This window comes from Chamaea fasciata, unplaced genomic scaffold (genome assembly GCF_029207755.1).
Source record: "Chamaea fasciata isolate MVZ Bird 193981 ecotype frontalis unplaced genomic scaffold, bChaFas1.0.hap1 SCAF_27, whole genome shotgun sequence".
Lineage (NCBI taxonomy): Eukaryota > Metazoa > Chordata > Aves > Passeriformes > Sylviidae > Chamaea > Chamaea fasciata.
This window is the reverse complement of record NW_027094112.1, coordinates 5047647-5066518: the sequence shown is the minus strand read 5'-3', so window position 1 is coordinate 5066518 and position 18872 is coordinate 5047647. Positions and strand designations below refer to the sequence as shown.

Here is an 18872-nt window from a genome sequence, read left to right as displayed (position 1 = left end):
GCCCGTCCCTCACCCTCCGGGCACCCCAAAAGTCAGCAAACATCGCCCCTGGCCGCGGCTGGGGCCGCGCCTGTGTCCCCTGGGGGGACATCCCCGCGGCAGCACCCCCACATCTCCCTCCCGAGTGTCCCCAGGTGTCCCCAGGGGCCCCGCCACCCCGCAGGCCTGTGGCGGCCCCGGGCGGGCCCCGCGGTGCTCCGGGGGGAGACAAGGCTGAGGAGACGCCTGGAAGCGCCTCCCGGCCGCGCCCCCGGAGCCCGCCGGGGCTGCGGGTCAGCGGGCCCCGCCATTGCGGCCTCACCCCGCTCCGGGCCCGGGCCGCCCGTTGCCGTGGCAACCGCTGCGGAGCGAAGGGGCGGGGCCGCCGCCCTGCAGCGATTGGTGGGCGCAGCTGCCGCTCAAGCGCGCGAATCCTGCGCGCCGTTCGATTGGTTCGCGCCGCTGTCACTCAGTAAAGGCTTGGCGCGCCGTTGGGCGACCGTGCTGTCAATGAACCGCACTGCGGGGCGAGCCGCGCTTCCCCTCTCCTCGTTTCCCATTGGCTCAGCCGCGCCGAGCGCCAGGGCCGCCCGCGCCCCCTCGCGCGTCCATTGTGCAGTTCGCCTGCCAATCAAGGCGGCGCCGGGGAGGCGGGAGCACCTCTCGGCCGGCCGCTCCCCATTGGTCCGCGCCTGGCTCCCGCCTCCCCTCGGCGGGCGGTGATTGGCGGCGGCGCCGCGCGAGGCGGGCGGGGGGGGGGCGGTTGGGCCGGGGCGGGGAGCGGGAGCGGCGGCGGCGGCGGCGGCGGGGCCGGAGCGGCGGCGGAGCCCGGCGGGTACCGGCGGGGGCGGATCCGTGGCGGAGGGTGCTGGGGTGAAGGGCGGCGTGCGGCGGCGGCGGCGTGCGCGGGGCGGGGCGGGGCGGAGCGGGGCGGGCGGCGCTCTGAGGGGGGACGGCGGCCAGGCCGCGGGAGCGCGCGCGCGGGTGGGGCGGGGTCACGTGGCCGCGCGCGGGGTGTGTGTGTGGGGGGGGGACCCCGAGGTCACGTGGGGTCTTAAAGGACCCCCCCCCCCCCCCCCCCGGGAAAAGGGGCGCGGGGAGCGCACGTGGAGACCCCGCACCCCAAAACCGGGGAGCCCCAAAACCTCCTCGGGAATCCCGAGGCTCCTCCGGGAGCCGCCCGCTCGGGATCCCCCCGGGCAGCGCTCCCCGCGCGGCGGGAGCCGCCCCGGCGGCCGCGGGAGGCGGGAGCGGGGCGGGCCCGGCCGCGCTCCCGTGTGTGCTGTGGAAAAGCCCCGGGCCCGAGCCGCGCTCGGCGGGCGCGGGCAGCCGGATTCCTTCGGCCGGCGGCAAGTTGACGCAGCGGCCTAAGAATAGCTCGGGCCGGGGAAACGCGGACAGTGCTGTCGCCGAAGGTAACTCGGCCCGGGCAGGGAAATCGGCGGTTCCAGCGAAACGCCCTCGGTGGTGGTTCTGCGGGGGAAGGCGCCGTGCGGGCGGGGTGGTGCCCCGGTGTTACCGTGTTTGCTCTCTGGTTACATTTCAGCTGCTGATGAAATCGCGGCCGGGAGCGGAGGAGTCTTTGGACCTTCCCATGCTCGGGACCTTTGACTCATAAAAGGCTCCTTCGCGAAGCGTCGGCAGCAGGAGAGGGGGAAGGAGAGGAGCCGGAGGAGGGAGCGGAGCCCGTCCCGGAGCGTGGGCAGCTGCGGGGGGACTGAGGAAGTCGCTGCATGTGGAGTTTTGGGACAGTAAGTCACATGGAATTGCGCCTCTCCGCGTGGTCTGCGGGATAAAAACAAAAGGGGAGGCGAGGGTGGAGCTGCTGGGGAGTTCCCGGCTTTAAACTTGGGTTTTTCTCCACTCCTCCACGCACCAATTTCTGACTTTCCAGAGGAAAGCCGAGCCTTGCTGAACCGAAAACCCCTTGAGCGTTCTTTAAACTTTTATCCCGAGTTTGTAGCCCTGCCCTGACCGGCAGAGACGGTCCTGGTGGAAAGTGGGGCAGAGCAGAGCCAAACCCACCCAACCTGTTGTGGGCAGGCTTCAGGCGCTGCCACCTCCTCGGTGTGGATTCCAACCCTGAATCCTCCAACCCTGAATCCTCCAACCCTGAATCCTCCAACCCTGAATCCTCCAACCCTGAATCCTCGGTGTGGATTCCAACCCTGAATCCTCCAACCCTGAATCCTCCAACCCTGAATCCTCGGTGTGGATTCCAGCCCTGAATCCTCCAACCCTGAATCCTCCAACCCTGAATCCTTGGTGTGGATTCCCACTCTCAGTCCTCACTGTGGATTCCCACTCTCAATCCTCAGTGTGGATTCCCAAATCCTCAGTGTGGATTCCTAACCCTGAATCCTCAGTGTGGATTCCCAACCCTAAATCCTCGGCGTGAATTCCCAAATCCTTGGTGTGGATTTCTCAATCCTCAGTGTGGGTTCCCACCTCTCAATCCTCAGTGTGGATTCCTCAGTCCTCGGTGTGGATTCCCACCCTGAATCCTCAGTGTGGATTCCCAAATCCTCGGTGTGGATTTCTCAATCCTCAGTGTGGGTTCCTACTCTCAATCCTCAGTGTGGATTCCCACTCTCAATCCTCAGTGTGGATTCCCACCCTAAATCCTCGGTGTGGATTCCCACTCTTAATCCTCAGTGTGGATTCCCAAATCCTCAGTGTGGATTTCTCAATCCTCAGTGTGGATTCCCAACCCTAAATCCTCGGTGTGGATTCCTCAATCCTCAGTGTGGATTCCCACCCTAAATCCTCAGTGTGGATTCCCACTCTTAATCCTCAGTGTGGATTCCCACCCTAAATCCTCAGTGTGGCTTCCCACTCTCAGTCCTCAGTGTGGATTCCCACTCTCAATCCTCAATGTGGATTCCCAACCCTAAATCCTCGGTGTGGATTCCCAAATTCTCAGTGTGAATTCCCAAATCCTCAGTGTGGATTCCCAAATCCTCCGTGTAGATTTCTCAGTCCTCAGTGTGGATTCCCAAATCCTCGGTGTGGATTCCCAAATCCTCAGTGTGGATTCCCAAATCCTCAGTGTGGATTCCCACTCTCAATCCTCAGTGTGGATTCCCACTCTCAATCCTCAATGTGGATTCCCAACCCTAAATCCTCAGTGTGGATTCCCAAATCCTCAGTGTGGATTCCCACCCTAAATCCTCGGTGTGGATGCCCAAATCCTCAGTGTGAATTCCCAAATCCTCAGTGTGGATTCCCAAATCCTCCGTGTAGATTTCTCAATCCTCAGTGTGGATTCCCAAATCCTCAGTGTGGATTCCCAAATCCTCCGTGTAGATTTCTCAATCCTCAGTGTGGATTCCCAAATCCTCGGTGTGGATTCCCACCCTAAATCCTCGGTGTGGATTCCCAAATCCTCAGTGTGGATTCCCACTCTCAATCCTCAGTGTGGATTCCCACCCTAAATCCTCAGTGTGGATTCCCAAATCCTCGGTGTGGATTCCCAAATCCTCAGTGTGGATTCCCACCCTAAATCCTCGGCGTGAACCCCCCCGAATCCTCATGATGAATTCCCATCTCCTCACTACAAATCCCCCCCTCCACGCTCCCCCCCACTTTCCCCCTTTCTCCCCCTCGCAGAGATGCTCTCTCTGAAGAAATACTTCACGGAAGGCCTGATCCAGTTCACCATCCTGCTGAGCCTGCTGGGCGTGCGCGTGGACGTGGACACCTACCTGAGCTCGCAGCTGCCTCCCCTGCGGGAGATCATCCTGGGCCAGAGCTCTGCCTACACGCAGACGCAGTTCCACAACCTGCGCAACACCTTGGACGGCTATGGCGTCCACCCCAAGAGCGTGGAGCTGCACTCGTACCTGGGCGCCCGGCGCCTGCTCAGCCAGGTGAGGGCCCTGGACAGGCTGCGGGTGCCCAGCACGGAGCTCAGCGCCTGGCTGGTGCACCGGGAGCCCGAGGGCTCCGTGTCCGGCGGGCAGCCCGGGCCCGGCGGCGCCCTGCAGGACGGCGGCGCGGGCGAAGGAGGGGTGAGGGAGAGCGGAGCCGAGCAGGCCTTCGCCGACGAGCTCGAGGACCTGGGAGCCGTGGCCGCGCCTGGCAATGCGGATCTCACCAAGGAGGTAGGAACGGGCGGAGGGTTTCTGTTTTGGCCTCTCTTAGGGGAGGGTTTGGTGTCCCGAGGAGGTCGGGACAGGGTGATGTTTTATATTTTGGCCTCTCTTAGGGGAGGGTGTGCTGTCCCAAGGAGGTCGGAACAGGGTGATGTTTTATATTTTGGCCTCCTTTAGGGAAGGGTTTGCTGTCCCAAGGAGGTCGGAACAGGGTGATGTTTTATATTTTGGCCTCCTTTAGGGAAGGGTTTGCTGTCCCAAGGAGGTCGGAACAGGGTGATGTTTTATATTTTGGCCTCTTTTAGGGAAGGGTGTGCTGTCCCAAGGAGGTGGGAATGAGATGATGTTTTATATTTTTGCCTGTTGTAGGGAGGGTTTGGTCTCCCAAGGAGGTGGGAATGAGATGATGTTTTATATTTTTACCTGTTTTAGGGCAGGGTTTGCTCTCCCAAGGAGGTGGGAATGGGATGAGATTTTGTATTTTTACCTGTTTTAGGGAGGGTTTGGTGTTCCAAGGAGGTGGGAACGGGGTGATGTTTTATATTTTTACCTGTTTTAGGGAGGGTTTGCTCTCCCAGGGAGATGGGAACAGGGTGCTTTTATACTTTTTACCTGTTTTAGGGGAGGGTTTGCTCTCCCAAGGAGGTCAGAACAAAACGATATTTTATATTTTTTTACCTGTTTTAGGGCAGGGTTTGCTCTCCCCAGGAGATAGTTTTGAGCTGGTTTGATTATGTTTTTTACCTGTTTTAGGGCAGGGTTTGCTCTCCCCAGGAGATAGTTTTGAGCTGGTTTGATTATATTTTTTACCTGTTTTAGGGCAGGGTTTGCTCTCCCCAGGAGGTGGGAATGGGATGGTTTTATTATTTTTTTTACCTGTTTTAGGGCAGGGTTTGCTCTCCCCAGGAGGTAGTTTTGAGCTGGTTTGATTATATTTTTTACCTGTTTTAGGGCAGGGTTTGCTCTCCCCAGGAGGTACTTTTGAGCTGGTTTGATTATTTCCTTTGCCCGTCGTTGCTCTGCGGGCCAGCAGAACTTTGGATGTTTGGCGTGCGGTGCTCGGGGATGTCGCAATCCTGATTCAGGGCTGGGTTTCAGCGCTCCGGGGCTCGTTCCCCGGGTGATTTTCCCTTTTGGTCCGCTCCCTCCTGGCTCCTGAGGAGCGCTGAAAGGAGGGGCAAGGAGCCCGGGGCCCCTCGTGACTCTGGGGATTGGGAAAGCCGCCGGCCCGGCTGGGAAATAAACAGCAGCCTTGGGAAAGAGCGCCGGCCCAGGTGTGCAGCAGGTGGTTGGGTGGCTGCGCTGGAGCCCGGCCAGGAGCCGGGCCCTGCTCCGTTTGCCTCCCCTGGACCCCGTCCCTTGGCGGCTTTCCTTCCAGGACCCCGTCCCCCTCTGGATTCCCTCCCCAGGATCCCGTCCCCCTCTGGATTCCCTCCCCAGGATCCCGTCCCCCTCTGGATTCCCTCCCCAGGATCCCATCCCTCTCCGGATTCCCTCCCCAGGACCCCGTCCCTTGGCGGCTTTCCTTCCAGGACCCCGTCCCCCTCTGGATTCCCTCCCCAGGATCCCGTCCCCCTCTGGATTCCCTCCCCAGGATCCCGTCCCTCTCTGGATTCCCTCCCCTGGACCCCGTCCCTCTCTGGATTCCCTCCCCAGGACCCCGTCCCCCTCTGGATTCCCTCCCCAGGACCCCGTCCCCCTCTGGATTCCCTCCCCAGGATCCCGTCCCTCTCTGGATTCCCTCCCCAGGATCCCGTCCCCCTCTGGATTCCCTCCCCTGGACCCCGTCCCTCTCTGGATTCCCTCCCCAGGACCCCGTCCCCCTCTGGATTCCCTCCCCAGGACCCCGTCCCCCTCTGGATTCCCTCCCCAGGATCCCGTCCCCCTCTGGATTCCCTCCCCAGGACCCCGTCCCTCTCTGGATTCCCTCCCCAGGATCCCGTCCCTCTCTGGATTCCCTCCCCTGGACCCCGTCCCTCTCTGGATTCCCTCTCAGGACCCCGTCCCTCTCTGGATTCCCTCCCCAGGATCCCGTCCCTCTCTGGATTCCCTCCCCAGGATCCCGTCCCCCTCTGGATTCCCTCCCCAGGACCCCGTCCCTCTCTGGATTCCCTCCCCAGGATCCCGTCCCTCTCTGGATTCCCTCCCCAGGACCCCGTCCCTCTCTGGATTTCCTCCCCAAGATCCCGTCCCTCTCTGGATTCCCTCCCCAGGATCCCGTCCCTCTCTGGATTTCCTCCCCAAGATCCCGTCCCTCTCTGGATTCCCTCCCCAGGATCCCGTCCCTCTCTGGATTCCCTCCCCAGGATCCCGTCCCTCTCTGGATTCCCTCCCCAGGATCCCGTCCCTCTCTGGATTTCCTCCCCAGGATCCTGTCCCTCTCTGGATTCCCTCCCCAGGATCCCATCCCTCTCTGGATTTCCTCCCCAAGATCCTGTCCCTTGCCCGGTTTTCCTTCCCAGGATCCCGTCCCTGATCCGTTTTCCTTCCCAGGATCCTGCCCCTGATCCATTTTCCTTCCCAGGATCCTGTCCCTGATACATTTTCCTTCCCAGGATCCCGTCCCTCTCTGGATTCCCTCTCAGGACCCCGTCCCTCTCTGGATTCCCTCTCAGGATCCCGTCCCTCTCTGGATTCCCTCTCAGGATCCCATCTCTCTGGATTCCCTCTCAGGATCCCATCCCTCTGGATTCCCTCCCCAGGATCCCGTCCCTCTCTGGATTCCCTCTCAGGATCCCATCCCTCTCTGGATTCCCTCTCAGGATCCCATCCCTCTCTGGATTCCCTCTCAGGATCCTATCTCTCTGGATTCCCTCTCAGGATCCCGTCCCTCTCTGGATTCCCTCTCAGGATCCCATCTCTCTGGATTCCCTCTCAGGATCCCATCCCTCTCTGGATTCCCTCTCAGGATCCCGTCCCTCTGGATTCCCTCTCAGGTTCCTATCTCTCTGGATTCCCTCTCAGGATCCCATCCCTCTCTGGATTCCCTCTCAGGATCCCATCCCTCTCTGGATTCCCTCTCAGGATCCCATCCCTCTCTGGATTCCCTCTCAGGATCCCGTCCCTCTCTGGATTCCCTCTCAGGATCCCGTCCCTCTCTGGATTCCCTCTCAGGTTCCTATCTCTCTGGATTCCCTCTCAGGATCCCGTCCCTCTCTGGATTCCCTCTCAGGATCCCGTCCCTCTGGATTCCCTCTCAGGATCCCGTCCCTCTGGATTCCGTCCCCACTGGCTGCTCGGGGCAGGGCTCCGGAGGGATTTCCCTTCCCCCGTGGTCCCTGCCCCTCCAGGCGGCGCCGGCCCCGGAGCTGCCGCCGCGGTTCTGGCCCAGCCCGGGGGCTGCGGGCCCGGCGGGGATCCGCCGCCTGGGGTCCTTGCAGGGAAACGGAGAGACGGTGTCAGTGCTGATCCGCCGCCTGGGGTCCTTGCAGGGGAAAGGAGAGACGGTGTCAGTGCTGATCCGCCGCCTGGGGTCCTTGCAGGGGAAAGGAGAGACGGTGTCAGTGCTGATCCGCCGCCTGGGGTCCTTGCAGGGGAAAGGAGAGACGGTGTCAGTGCTGATCCGCCGCCTGGGGTCCTTGCAGGGGAAAGGAGAGACGGTGTCAGTGCTGATCCGCCGCCTGGGGTCCTTGCAGGGGAAAGGAGAGACGGTGTCAGTGCTGATCCGCCGCCTGGGGTCCTTGCAGGGGAAAGGAGAGACGGTGTCAGTGCTGATCTATGGCCTGGGGTCCTTGCAGGGGAAAGGAGAGACGGTGTCAGTGCTGATCCGCCGCCTGGGGTCCTTGCAGGGGAAACGGAGAGACGGTGTCAGTGCTGATCCGCCGCCTGGGGTCCTTGCAGGGGAAACGGAGAGACGGTGTCAGTGCTGATCTATGGCCTGGGGTCCTTGCAGGGGAAACGGAGAGACGGTGTCAGTGCTGATCCGCCGCCTGGGGTCCTTGCAGGGGAAAGGAGAGACGGTGTCAGTGCTGATCTATGGCCTGGGGTCCTTGCAGGGGAAAGGAGAGACGGTGTCAGTGCTGATCTATGGCCTGGGGTCCTTGCAGGGAAAAGGAGAGACGGTGTCAGTGCTGATCTATGGCCTGGGGTCCTTGCAGGGAAAAGGAGAGACGGTGTCAGTGCTGATCCGCCGCCTGGGGTCCTTGCAGGGTAAAGGAGGGACGGTGTCAGTGCTGATCCGCCGCCTGGGGTCCTTGCAGGGAAAAGGGATGGGGCTGTCAGTGCTGATCCACCGCCTTGGGTCCTTGCAGGGAAAAGGAGTGGGGCTGTCAGTGCTGATCCACTGCTTTGGGTCTTTGCAGGGAAAAGGAGGGGGGCTGTCAGTGGTGGTTCCATGGCCTTGGGTCCTTGCAGGGCTGTGGAATGGGGGTGATCAATGGTGATGCGTGTACCCAGGTCCTTCCAGGGCTGTGGAGAGAGGCTGTCCGTGGTGGTTCCGTGCTCCCAGGTCCTTGCAGGGCTATGGCGAGGGGCTGTCCGTGGTGGTTCCGTGCTCCCAGGTCCTTGCAGGGCTATGGAGAGGGGCTGTCCGTGGTGGTTCCGTGCTCCCAGGTCCTTGCAGGGCTATGGAGAGAGGCTGTCCGTGGTGGTTCCGTGCTCCCAGGTCCTTGCAGGGCTATGGAGAGGAGCTGTCCGTGCTCCCAGGTCCTTGCAGGGCTATGGAGAGGGGCTGTCCGTGGTGGTTCCGTGCTCCCAGGTCCTTGCAGGGCTATGGAGAGGAGCTGTCCGTGGTGGTTCCGTGCTCCCAGGTCCTTGCAGGGCTATGGAGAGAGGCTGTCCGTGGTGGTTCCGTGCTCCCAGGTCCTTGCAGGGCTATGGAGAGGAGCTGTCCGTGCTCCCAGGTCCTTGCAGGGCTATGGAGAGGGGCTGTCCGTGCTCCCAGGTCCTTGCAGGGCTATGGAGAGGGGCTGTCCGTGGTGGTTCCGTGCTCCCAGGTCCTTGCGGGGCTGTGCAGTGAAGGTGTCAGCGCTGGTCGATGCCCTCAGGTGCTCCCAGCGTGGCTCTGCCCCCCCCAAGCCCAGCCTGGCTCTGGGCACTGCGGGATGTGCCCGGGGAGCAGCCGGGATCGGGACCGGGATCGGGATCGGGATGGGGCCGGGATCGGGATCGGGATCGGGACCGGGACCGGGATCGGGATGGGGCCGGGATGGGGCCGGGGCTGCGGGAACGGGTGCGGGCAGCGCCGGCAGCGCCGCGGACACAGCTGGAGGTGCTGGGCGAGGCCCTGGGAATGCATTCCCGCTTCTCCCTGCGGCTTTTCCAGGGATTTCCGGGGGCAAAGCCCGGCTCGGGGTCGGCAGCGGCGACCTTGGAGGCGCCGGAGGGGCACGGACGTCCCCGCCCCGTGCGGTCCCCGCCGCTTCCCCGGGGCCGCGGGTCGCCTCGGGCAAGGTCACTCCCGGGAGGCCCCGACGCCCTTCCCGGATTTGGCATTCCTGGAGCTGAGGAGCTTTCCCGGGCCACGGGAACCGGGCTCCGATTTTGGGGGAAACTCGGGAGGAGAAGGGCCGGGAGGCGCCGTGTTCCCGAGGCCTCCACGGGCCTGGATGTGCCGGGAGCGGATCCCGGGAATCCGGGCGGGCGGGGTGGGGGAGGTCCGCGGCCGCACCTTCCCCGATCCCGGCCCTTCAGCATCCCTGCGCGTCCTCGGGGCTCTGATTTCCCTCATTCCCTCCCGATCCCGGCCCTTCAGCATCCCTGCCCATCCTCGGGGCTCTGATTTCCACCATTCCCTCCCTTCCCTCATCCCTGCCCGTCCTCGGGGCTCTGATTTCCACCATTCCCTCCCTTCCCTCATCCCTGCCCGTCCTCGGGGCTCTGATTTCCACCATTCCCTCCCTTCCCTCATCCCTGCCCGTCCTCGGGGCTCTGATTTCCACCATTCCCTCCCTTCCCTCATCCCTGCCCGTCCTCGGGGCTCTGATTTCCACCATTCCCTCCCTTCCCTCATCCCTGCCCGTCCTCGGGGCTCTGTTTTCCCCGATTTCCCCAGCCCGAGGCCGGACAGGAGCAGAGGCCGCTGTCGCTCCAGGAAATCCCGTCTGGCTCCCACGTCACTCCCTCAGCCCATCCCGGCGCCCTCCTCCTCCTCCTCCTCCTCCTCCTCCTCCTCCCCCAGCTCCCACACTTTCACATTTCGGGGTTGGGTTTTTTATTGTTATTATTATTATTATCATTTTATTTTTCGGGTGGCATTTTTCCCCCCTCTCGCCGCAGAAGGCGGAGCAGCCGCCGCTCTTCCCCCGGGAGCATCCCGGGACTCCGCAGGGCTCTCCCGGGCGGGGACGGGGCCGCAGACGGCTCCAGGGGCCGGGCTGGAAATTTTTCCATGACTTTTCCTGGCACATTGCGGCTCCCGGTGGCTTGTGCGCGGCCCAGGCGCGACCTTGCCGGGGGAATACGGGCGATATAAATAATTTTGGGAAGCTGGAACTCGCTCCGGGAATGCTGTGCGGGATTTTTTTTTTTTTTGGGCGTTGCAGCAGCCGGAGAGCGGGCGGGGCGCGGGGGGGGAGGATGTTCAGGGGAATTATGAAATCCACTTGGTTTTTTATCCCACGGATAAAACAATTTTGCCCGTTTTGAGCCGGGGCTAGAGACAAAGCTGGGATTAAATCCCGGCGCTTCTCCCTCTGCAGCATTGGGGGTGGGGAGGGCGGCGGGGGCTCCGTGCCCGGGGCCGTTTCCACAACACGAGGATAAAAATACGTGGGGCATGTGATGAGCTGCGGGGGCTCAGCGCCGTCCCCCCTCCCCCGGTGCGGGGATCTCCTTACACTTGGCCGCGGTTACCGGAGCCGGGGCGTGCCCGGGGCCGGAGCCCCGCGGGGCGGAGGGCAGGGGGCTCCGCGGGGGTGTCCCGGGCCGAGGGCCAAGGTGACCCCGGCCTGTGCCCGTCCCCGCCCGGGGGTCCCGGTGTCCCCCTCCCCTCCCCTCCCCTCCCCTCCCCTCCCCTCCCCTCCCCTCCCCTCCCCTCCCCTCCCCATTCCCGGTGCGGCGCGGGCGGGGCCGTGGGGGGGGCGGGGCGGCCCCGCTGCGCCAGGGCGGGGGCGCGGCCCGGTGGGTGCCGGGCGGGCGCCGATTGGCCGAGCGGGCGGCCCCCGCCGGCGCCGATTGGTCAGGGCGGCGGCCCCCGTTGGCGCCGATTGGTGGCGGCCACCGCCCGGGGCGGGGCGGGGCCATCGGCGGAGGGGGCGTGGCTCGGGAGCGCCGCATCCCGGCGGGGAGGGGGCGTGTCCCGGCGGAGGGGGCGGGGCTTGGCGGCCGCCGCAGCCGGGAACGGCGGGGGGAGGGATTGGGGGGAGGGGGGCGGCCCCGCCGAGCCCCTCCCGGTCCCTCCCGAGCCCCTCCCGGTCCCTCCCGAGCCCCTCCCGGCCCCGCCGCCCTCCCGGGGGCCGCCGCCGCAGCCACAGCAGCATCCGCCGCACCGGGGGCGGGGGCGGCTGCTGCCGCCGCAGCGGGGCCGCGCGGGCACCTGTGGCCGGTGGGGCGGAGCGGAGCGCGGCTCCCCCCGCCGCTGCCGCCGCCGCCCCGGCCGGCGATGCGTGCGCGGCGCCGCGCCCCGGCCAGCCCGCCCCGCCGCCTCCTCCTCCTCCACCTCCTCCTCCTCCTCCTCCTCTTCCTCCCCCGGGGACCATGATCGGCGTGCGCCGCGGCCCGGGCGGCAGCTGGGGACATGAGAAAGGTACCGGGGCCGCCCCGAGGAGCGGGGGGCTGCGGGAGGTGCCCGGGCGATTGGGGGGGAGTGCCGCGGGCAGCCCGGGAGCGGCGGGCAGCGGGCAGGGGCCCGGCGGAGCGGCGGCGGCGGCGGCTCAAGTTGCATCAGGTGGGTGGGAATGCGGGGATTTTCCTGCCACCCCACCCCTTATGCAAATGGCCGGGATGGCACCACGGGCTGATGCAAGGCGGGCACGGCGCAGCCAGCGCCGCGACGCGGGCCCGGGCGGCCCCCGCCGCCTCCCCCGGCGGCGGACGGGCGGCCATGGGCGGCGGGCAGGGCAGCGCCGGCCATGCGGAGCCGCTCCCGGCCGGCCCGCGGGCGGCGGAGCGGCGGGGCCCGGCGGGTGGGCTGCGGGCCGGGCGGGGAGGGGGGGGGAGGCCCTGGGGAGGGGCCGCTGGGTGGGGACTCCCCCGCCCCATCGCCAGGCCGAGGGAGAGGGGGGGGAGCTGAAGGAAATGTGGTCTGTCTTGCAGGACATCGATTTGATTGACATCCTGTGGAGACAGGATATTGATCTCGGCGCTGGGCGAGAGATTTTTGACTACAGCCACCGTCAGAAAGAGAGCGAAGTGGACAAAGAGCTGAGCGATGGGAGGGAGCGCGGGGACAGCTGGAGGAGTGCAGGGAATGAGGTCTTGGATAGAATCCCGCTAGTTGATGGAGAGACCGGGGAGAGTTTCCCAGCGCAGGTAACACCCCTGGGCCGGCCGGGCTGGGGGCCCTCGGGCTGTGCCTGTGCGGGGCTCTTCCGGCAGCGGCAGCAGCAGCAGCAGCAGCAGCAGGGTTTGCCCAGGTGGGCAGGGGACAGCAGGGGACAGCAGGGGACAGCAGGCTGGGCCGGCAGCGGCGGCGCTGGCGCTTTCCCGTGGCCCCGAGCGGGAGGATGGAGCCAGCACAGGAGCGCTGGGTGGGGCTCTGGCTCTTTTTCGGATGCGCTGTGCTCCAGCCCTGCTGGAAAGGAGCCCATCCCTCCCCACGGCACCTCCCGCGGCCCGCGGCCCCCAGCCCTGCGTGCTCTCCCCGCAGGTGCCCGGAGCGGAGGACCAGACTGCGCTGTCCCTGGAGGAGTGCCTTAGGCTGCTGGAGGCCACCTTCCCTTTCGGGGACAACCACGAGGTGAGCCTGCGGCAGCGCCCCCGGCCTCTCCGTGCCTGGCTCCCGCGGGTTTCGGGGCCTCCCGCAGCGGCACGTTGGGTTTGGCCGCTCCGGGAGGCTCCAGGCGTCCTGAGAAACCACCCGGGCACGGGGGGGCTGCTGTTAATTAAAGCCTCCTGGCTTTGCTGCTCGTTAGTCGGGGGCAAAGCGGGCGGGAAGGGCATTGGGCTGGGGGGAGGCTGCATCCCTGAGAATCCCTGAGCATCCCTGAACATCCCTGAGCATCCTTGTGCATCCCTGAGCATCCCTGTGCATCCCTGAGCATCCCTGATCATCCCTGAGAATCCCTGAGCATCCCTGTGCGTTCCCGAGTGTTCCTGATCATCCCTGTGCCTTCCTGAACATCCCTGATCATCCCTGCACATCCCTGTGTGTCCCTGAGCATCCCTGATCATCCCTGATCATCCCTGAGCGTTCTGGAGAATCCCCGAGTGTCCCCCCCCGAGCATCCCTGGGTGTCCATCCCCGAGTGTCCCCGAGCGTCCCCGGGTGTCCCCCCCCGAGTGTCCCCGAGCGTCCCCGGGTGTCCCCCCCCGAGTGTCCCCGAGCGTCCCCGGGTGTCCCCCCCCGAGTGTCCCCGAGCGTCCCCGGGTGTCCATCCCCGAGTGTCCCCGAGCGTCCCCGGGTGTCCCCCCCCGAGTGTCCCCGAGCGTCCCCGGGTGTCCCCCGCTGCTGCTCCCCGCGTGTCCCCGAGCCCCCGGCCCTGACCGGCGCCGCGCTCAGTTCCCAGCCGCGGATGTCTCCGCCCTGAGCGAGGCCGTGCCCGGGCAGAGCCGTGCCCCGGCCGGCTCCCCCGGCCTGCTGTCCCCTCTGCTGGCCGAGACCGAGTCGCCCTTCGACCTGGAGCAGCAGTGGCAGGACCTGATGTCCATCATGGAGATGCAGGTGAGCCGCGGGAGGGGCGGCAAGGGCTTTGTCCCTCCGGGCGCCGTCTCGGAGCTCCGCGCCCCGGGGGCTGCGGCGGCGGAGCTGCCCCCGAGCCGCGCCCGCGTCTCTTGCAGGCCATGGAGGTGAACGGCAGCGGCGCCGAGAGCCTCTACGGCGGCCCCGGCGGGGACCTGCTGGCCTCCAACTACAGCCTGGCCCCCGGCACGCCCATCAACCAGAACGTCAGCCTGCATCAGGCCTCGCTGGGCGGCTGCTCGCAGGACTTCTCCCTCTTCAGCCCGGACATGGAGAGCCCGGCGGCGGCGGCGGGCGGCTCGGCCCTGCTGCAGCTGGCGCCCGACAACGCCACCGGCCTCAACGGCGCCTTCGGCTCCACCAACCTGAGCGGGATCTTCTTCCCGCCGCAGATGAACGGCACGGGCAACGAGACGGCGGGGCCCGAGCTGCCCGACCCCCTGGGAGGGCTCCTGGACGAGGCCATGCTGGACGAGATCAGCCTGATGGACTTGGCCATCGAGGAGGGCTTCAACCCCGTGCAGGCCTCGCAGCTGGAAGAGGAGTTCGATTCCGACTCGGGTCTTTCCCTGGATTCCGGCCGCAGCCCCGCGTCGCTGAGCAGCTCCGAGGCGTCGTCCTCGTCGTCCTCGTCCTCTTCGTCGTCCTCCTCCTCCTCGTTTTCCGAGGAAGGCGCCGTGGGCTACAGCTCGGACTCGGAGAACGTGGACTTCGAGGAGGCCGAAGGGGCGGTTGGCTACCAGCCAGAGTACAGCAAGTTCTGCCGCATGAGCTACCAGGACCCGGCGCAGCTGCATTACCTGCCTTACCTGGAGCACGTGGGCCACAACCACACCTACAACATGGCCCCGGGCTCCCTGGACCCCGAGGAGCCCAAAGCTCCCGGCGCCGGCAAGAAGAGCGGCAAGGAGAAACCGTCCGAGCTGCTGGACAAGCAGCTGAGCCGCGACGAGCACCGCGCCAGGGCCATGAAGATCCCCTTCACCAACGACAAGATCATCAACCTGCCCGTGGAGGAGTTCAACGAGCTGCTCTCCAAGTACCAGCTGAGCGAGGCGCAGCTCAGCCTCATCCGCGACATCCGCCGGCGCGGCAAGAACAAGATGGCCGCGCAGAACTGCCGCAAGAGGAAGCTGGACACCATCCTCAACCTGGAGCGCGACGTGGAGGAGCTGCAGCGCGACAAGTCCAAACTGCTCAGGGAGAAGGTGGAGTTCCTCAAGTCCATCCGGCAGATGAAGCAGAAGGTGCAGAGCCTGTACCAGGAGGTGTTCGGGCGGCTGCGGGACGAGCAGGGCCGGCCCTACTCGCCCAGCCGCTACGCGCTGCAGTACGGCAGCGACGGCAGCGTGCTGCTGATCCCGCGCGCGCCCGCGCCCGCCGAGCCGCAGCCCCGGCGCCAGGAGCGCAAGCAGAAGGACAGGAGGAAGTGAAGGACGGGGAGGAGAGGAAAGGGAGAGAGCTTGGGATGAGGGCCGAGCCTGGAAGTGCTTGAGGAGGGGGGAACTTTGATGCCTTCTTATCCGCATTCTTGTCTTCTCGAACCGCAGCGCGGCGGCGCGCGCCGGGGACTCCGCGGGAGCGGCCGTCCCGGGGGAAAAAAAAAACCCACCAAACCAACGAAACCACGAACAAACAGACAAACAAACAAAAATGTGTGAGGGGGGGGGGAAGCACGGAGCTTTGGAGCTTTTTTCCCCTCCTCCCTCAGCAAAGGCCGGCGGCCTCCGGATCCATCCATCCATCCCCGGGATCGCTGGGAGAGCAGGGACGAGCTGGCATCGCTGCTGGGGAGGTTGGCACAGAGGTGGATTCAAACAAAACAAAACCACACACAGAAAAATACAAAAAAAAAAAACAAAAACAAACTACTGTTAGGAACTGGCTTTAAATAAGAGAAAACAAAAAACAAAAACCACACACAAAAAAAAAACCCAAGGAAAAAAAAGAGATTTAAGAGAATGGACTTGAAACCAAGTTATAGGAGAGACGTTTTTCTGAACTTCCAAAGTTCTGTGATTTCAGGTAGTTGGTTGTTTTTATTTTTTTTTTTCCTTTTCTTTTTTGTTTCGGTTCTTTTGCTTTATTTTTTTTCCTTTTTTTTTTTTTTTTTTCCTCTTATCCCGACCCCGCTTTTGCCATGGGTGCGTGTGAGATATTCGGGATTTCTCCTTCCTGGATCCCAGATCAGAGACGTGACTTCCATTCACCCTCTGCAGCCCGAGGGAGCTCAGAGCCAGGGGGGGAAAAAGGGCCGGAAAAAAATCCATCCTGGGGAGAAAAGTGCCGGAAAAAAATTCCATCCTGGGGAGAAGAGGGCCAGGAAAAAAAATCCATCCTGGGAGAAAAGGGCCGGGAAAAAATCCATCCTGGGAGAAAAGGGCCGGAAAATCCATCCTGGGAGAGGAGGGCGCCGCGGGGGATCCACGCAGAGCTTCGGGATGTGGTGGGGAAGGGGCTGGAGGAGCAGCAGGATCCTGTCCTGCCTCTCCGGGGAGATGCCCGGGCTGGGATTTGGGGTCAGGAGCAGCACAAGGGGAGCGCTGGGACCCCAAAGCTGACCCCAAACCCGACCTCGGGGTCACCTCGAGGCTCCCCGTCCCCTCACCGCGCTTGGGGGGGTTTTTTTTTGGGGGGGGGGTTGAGTTTCCAGCCTTGATTTTTTATTTTTTTTTCCCCTCTTCCCCCCCCTTTTAGGGTCTAGAAGTGCTTGTGTTGAGTCAAAAACAAAACTAAAGAAAACAAGGAAAAAAAAAACTTACAAAAAAAACCCCCCACAAAACCCAACCAAAAAAACCCCACAGAAAAGGGAGAAGCCCAACCGTTGAAAGCTGCTCAGTGTTCTCTTTGCCATAACGATTCCGTGTAACCGTGTGATCACATTATAGGATTCTCTTCTGTCCCTAGAGGTGTTGGTCTGACTTCCTTCGTTGAGTTTTCTCGTTTCCTTCAGGAGGGGGGTGGGGGTAGTGCCTTGATCACTGTCAGGTCTCCGCACCTCGGAGACCGTCCTAGAGCTGGAGTTCCATATAGCACAGCTGGGAGCGTTCTGACTTTACCAGCAACCAGAAAATAAACAAAAAACAAAAAACAAATAGAAACGAAAATAAAAATAAAATATATAGAGAGAAATAAAAAGTTAAAAAATAAAAAAAAAAAAAGGCAAAAAAAAAAAAAAGCTTATAAAAAAAAAAGGAAATAACGAAAAGTTCGGCTTTTCCGAGCCAGTCCTGTGCACGGGATCCAAGGAGGATTCCGGGGGGGTGGTCCCACCTGGAGCAGCCGCGGGGAAGGCCCTGGTTGGTGGGAATGTCCTCCGGCTTTGCTGGGGCGGTGGGTGTTTTGGCTGGGGAATGCCTGGAGCTGGGATGGGCGGGATGGGAGCCCCGAGCCCCCTCCGGCCTCCCGGGAATGAAGCACAAGTCGGGACGTGGGGAGGTTGGGATGGAGAGAGAGCCCTGTGCGCGTGGTTTAAATTATTCTTCTTGGTTTTTGGGGGGAGTTTTTTGGGGTTTTGTTCTTTTTTTTTCCTCTCTTAGAAATTTATTTTTGATTGGAATGATCTGTGACCTGTCAGGGAGAGAAGAGAGATTGTTGTGAGCACAGGACAAAAAAAAAAAAAAAAAAAATTAAAAAAAATTAAAAAAAAATTATAAAAAATAAAACCGGCTTATTCACTGTACCAGCCTCGGCTCCGCGGGGTTTTGTTTGGGGTTTGGGGCTGGAATTTCGGGAATTCAGGGAGTTTCTCCCAGGGCAGCAGCTCCAGATCCAGCTTGGATGGGGGGCAGTTGTTCCAGCCCCGCAGGGGATGGAGGAGGAGGAGGAGGAGGAGGAAGAGGCGGGAACTCCTCCGCGGGAACAGCCAGCTCCGGCTTTTCTCCTTTCTCCCTTCTGCGAGCCAAGGCCGAGCGAGCTCCTGGGAATTCATCCCTGCGCCGGGAGCGGCGGCTCCCGAGGCCCGAGCCCTCCGGCTGCCCAGAGCCCCGCGGCGGCCGCCGTCCCGAGGCCGGCAGATCCCGACCCCCGCCGGGGGAGAAATCCACGGCGGAACCGCGGAAAACCCACCGGGTAGATCCCCGCTGGATCCAGACGGGAATGGGATCCCGGCCGGCAGCAGATCCCGCGGGGACTGCCTGGGGTGGTGCAGGGAGCTCAGGGGGAAGGGATCCACCCAAGGGATCCAACGCTCCTCCCGGGATCTCCTCAGGGAAGGGATCCATCAAAGGGATCCACCGCTCCTCCTGGGATCTCCTCAGGGAGGGGATCCACCCAAGGGATCCAACGCTCCTCCTGGGATCTCCTCAGGGAAGGGATCCTCCGAAGGGATCCGGTGCTCCTCCCGGGATCTCCTCAGGGAAGGGATCCACCCAAGGGATCCACTGCTCCTCCCGGGATCTCCTCAGGGAAGGGATCCACCGAAGGGATCCGGTGCTCCTCCCGGGATCTCCTCCCCTGTGCCCAGAGCCATCGGGAAGCTCCAGCTGATCCCGGGGCCTTTGGAGCCTGAGGAGGCTCCGGCTTCCATCCTCTTCCTCCTGGAGCCATCATCATCCTCCTGGAGCCACCATCGTCCTCCAGGAGCCATCATCATCTTCCTCCTGGAGCCATCATCTTCCTCCTGGAGCCATCATCATCCTCCTGCAGGAGCCACCCTCCTCCTCCACCCTCCTCCTCCTCCTCAGGCCTTCCTCCCCCTGCAGGAGCCACCACCCTCCACCCTCCTCCTCCTCCTCCTCCTCCTTGGACCTTCCTCCTCCTCCAGGAGCCACCACCCTCCACCCTCCTCCTCCTCCTCGGGCCTTCCTCCCGTGCCCCGGGGCTCCCCGGGTGGCCCCGGCCGGGCCGACAGGGGAAGCCGAGGTCACTCCCCGGGCTCCGCCTCGGCCCCAAACCAGCCCAGAACCTGCTCCAGAAGCTTCTCCCGAGCTCCAAGAATCTAAAAATCAGGATTATAAATCTAAAATTTTATTGAGACCAAAAACAAACAACAACAACAAAAAAAAAAACAAACCAAAACC

General features: G+C 63.3%; 1 protein-coding gene across 3 annotated transcripts; it reads left to right on the top strand.

Moving 5' to 3' along the window:
• Positions 1 to 741: 741 nt before the first annotated feature.
• On the top strand, positions 742 to 17533 carry NFE2L1 (NFE2 like bZIP transcription factor 1). 3 transcript variants are annotated; one of them, XM_066205265.1, is made up of 7 exons: positions 742 to 814; positions 1526 to 1730; positions 3589 to 4082; positions 12267 to 12482; positions 12820 to 12909; positions 13672 to 13833; positions 13950 to 17533. In XM_066205265.1, the coding sequence occupies exons 3-7, from the start codon at positions 3591 to 3593 to the stop codon at positions 15282 to 15284; spliced, it is 2295 nt and encodes a 764-aa protein (XP_066061362.1). In that variant the 5' UTR covers positions 742 to 814; positions 1526 to 1730; positions 3589 to 3590; the 3' UTR covers positions 15285 to 17533. The 3 variants fall into 3 exon arrangements, with proteins under 3 accessions (XP_066061362.1, XP_066061363.1, XP_066061361.1); XM_066205264.1 differs by lacking the exon at positions 742 to 814 and adding an exon at positions 1065 to 1394; XM_066205266.1 differs by lacking the exons at positions 742 to 814; positions 12267 to 12482 and adding an exon at positions 1064 to 1394.
• The last annotated feature ends 1339 nt before the right edge of the window (positions 17534 to 18872 follow it).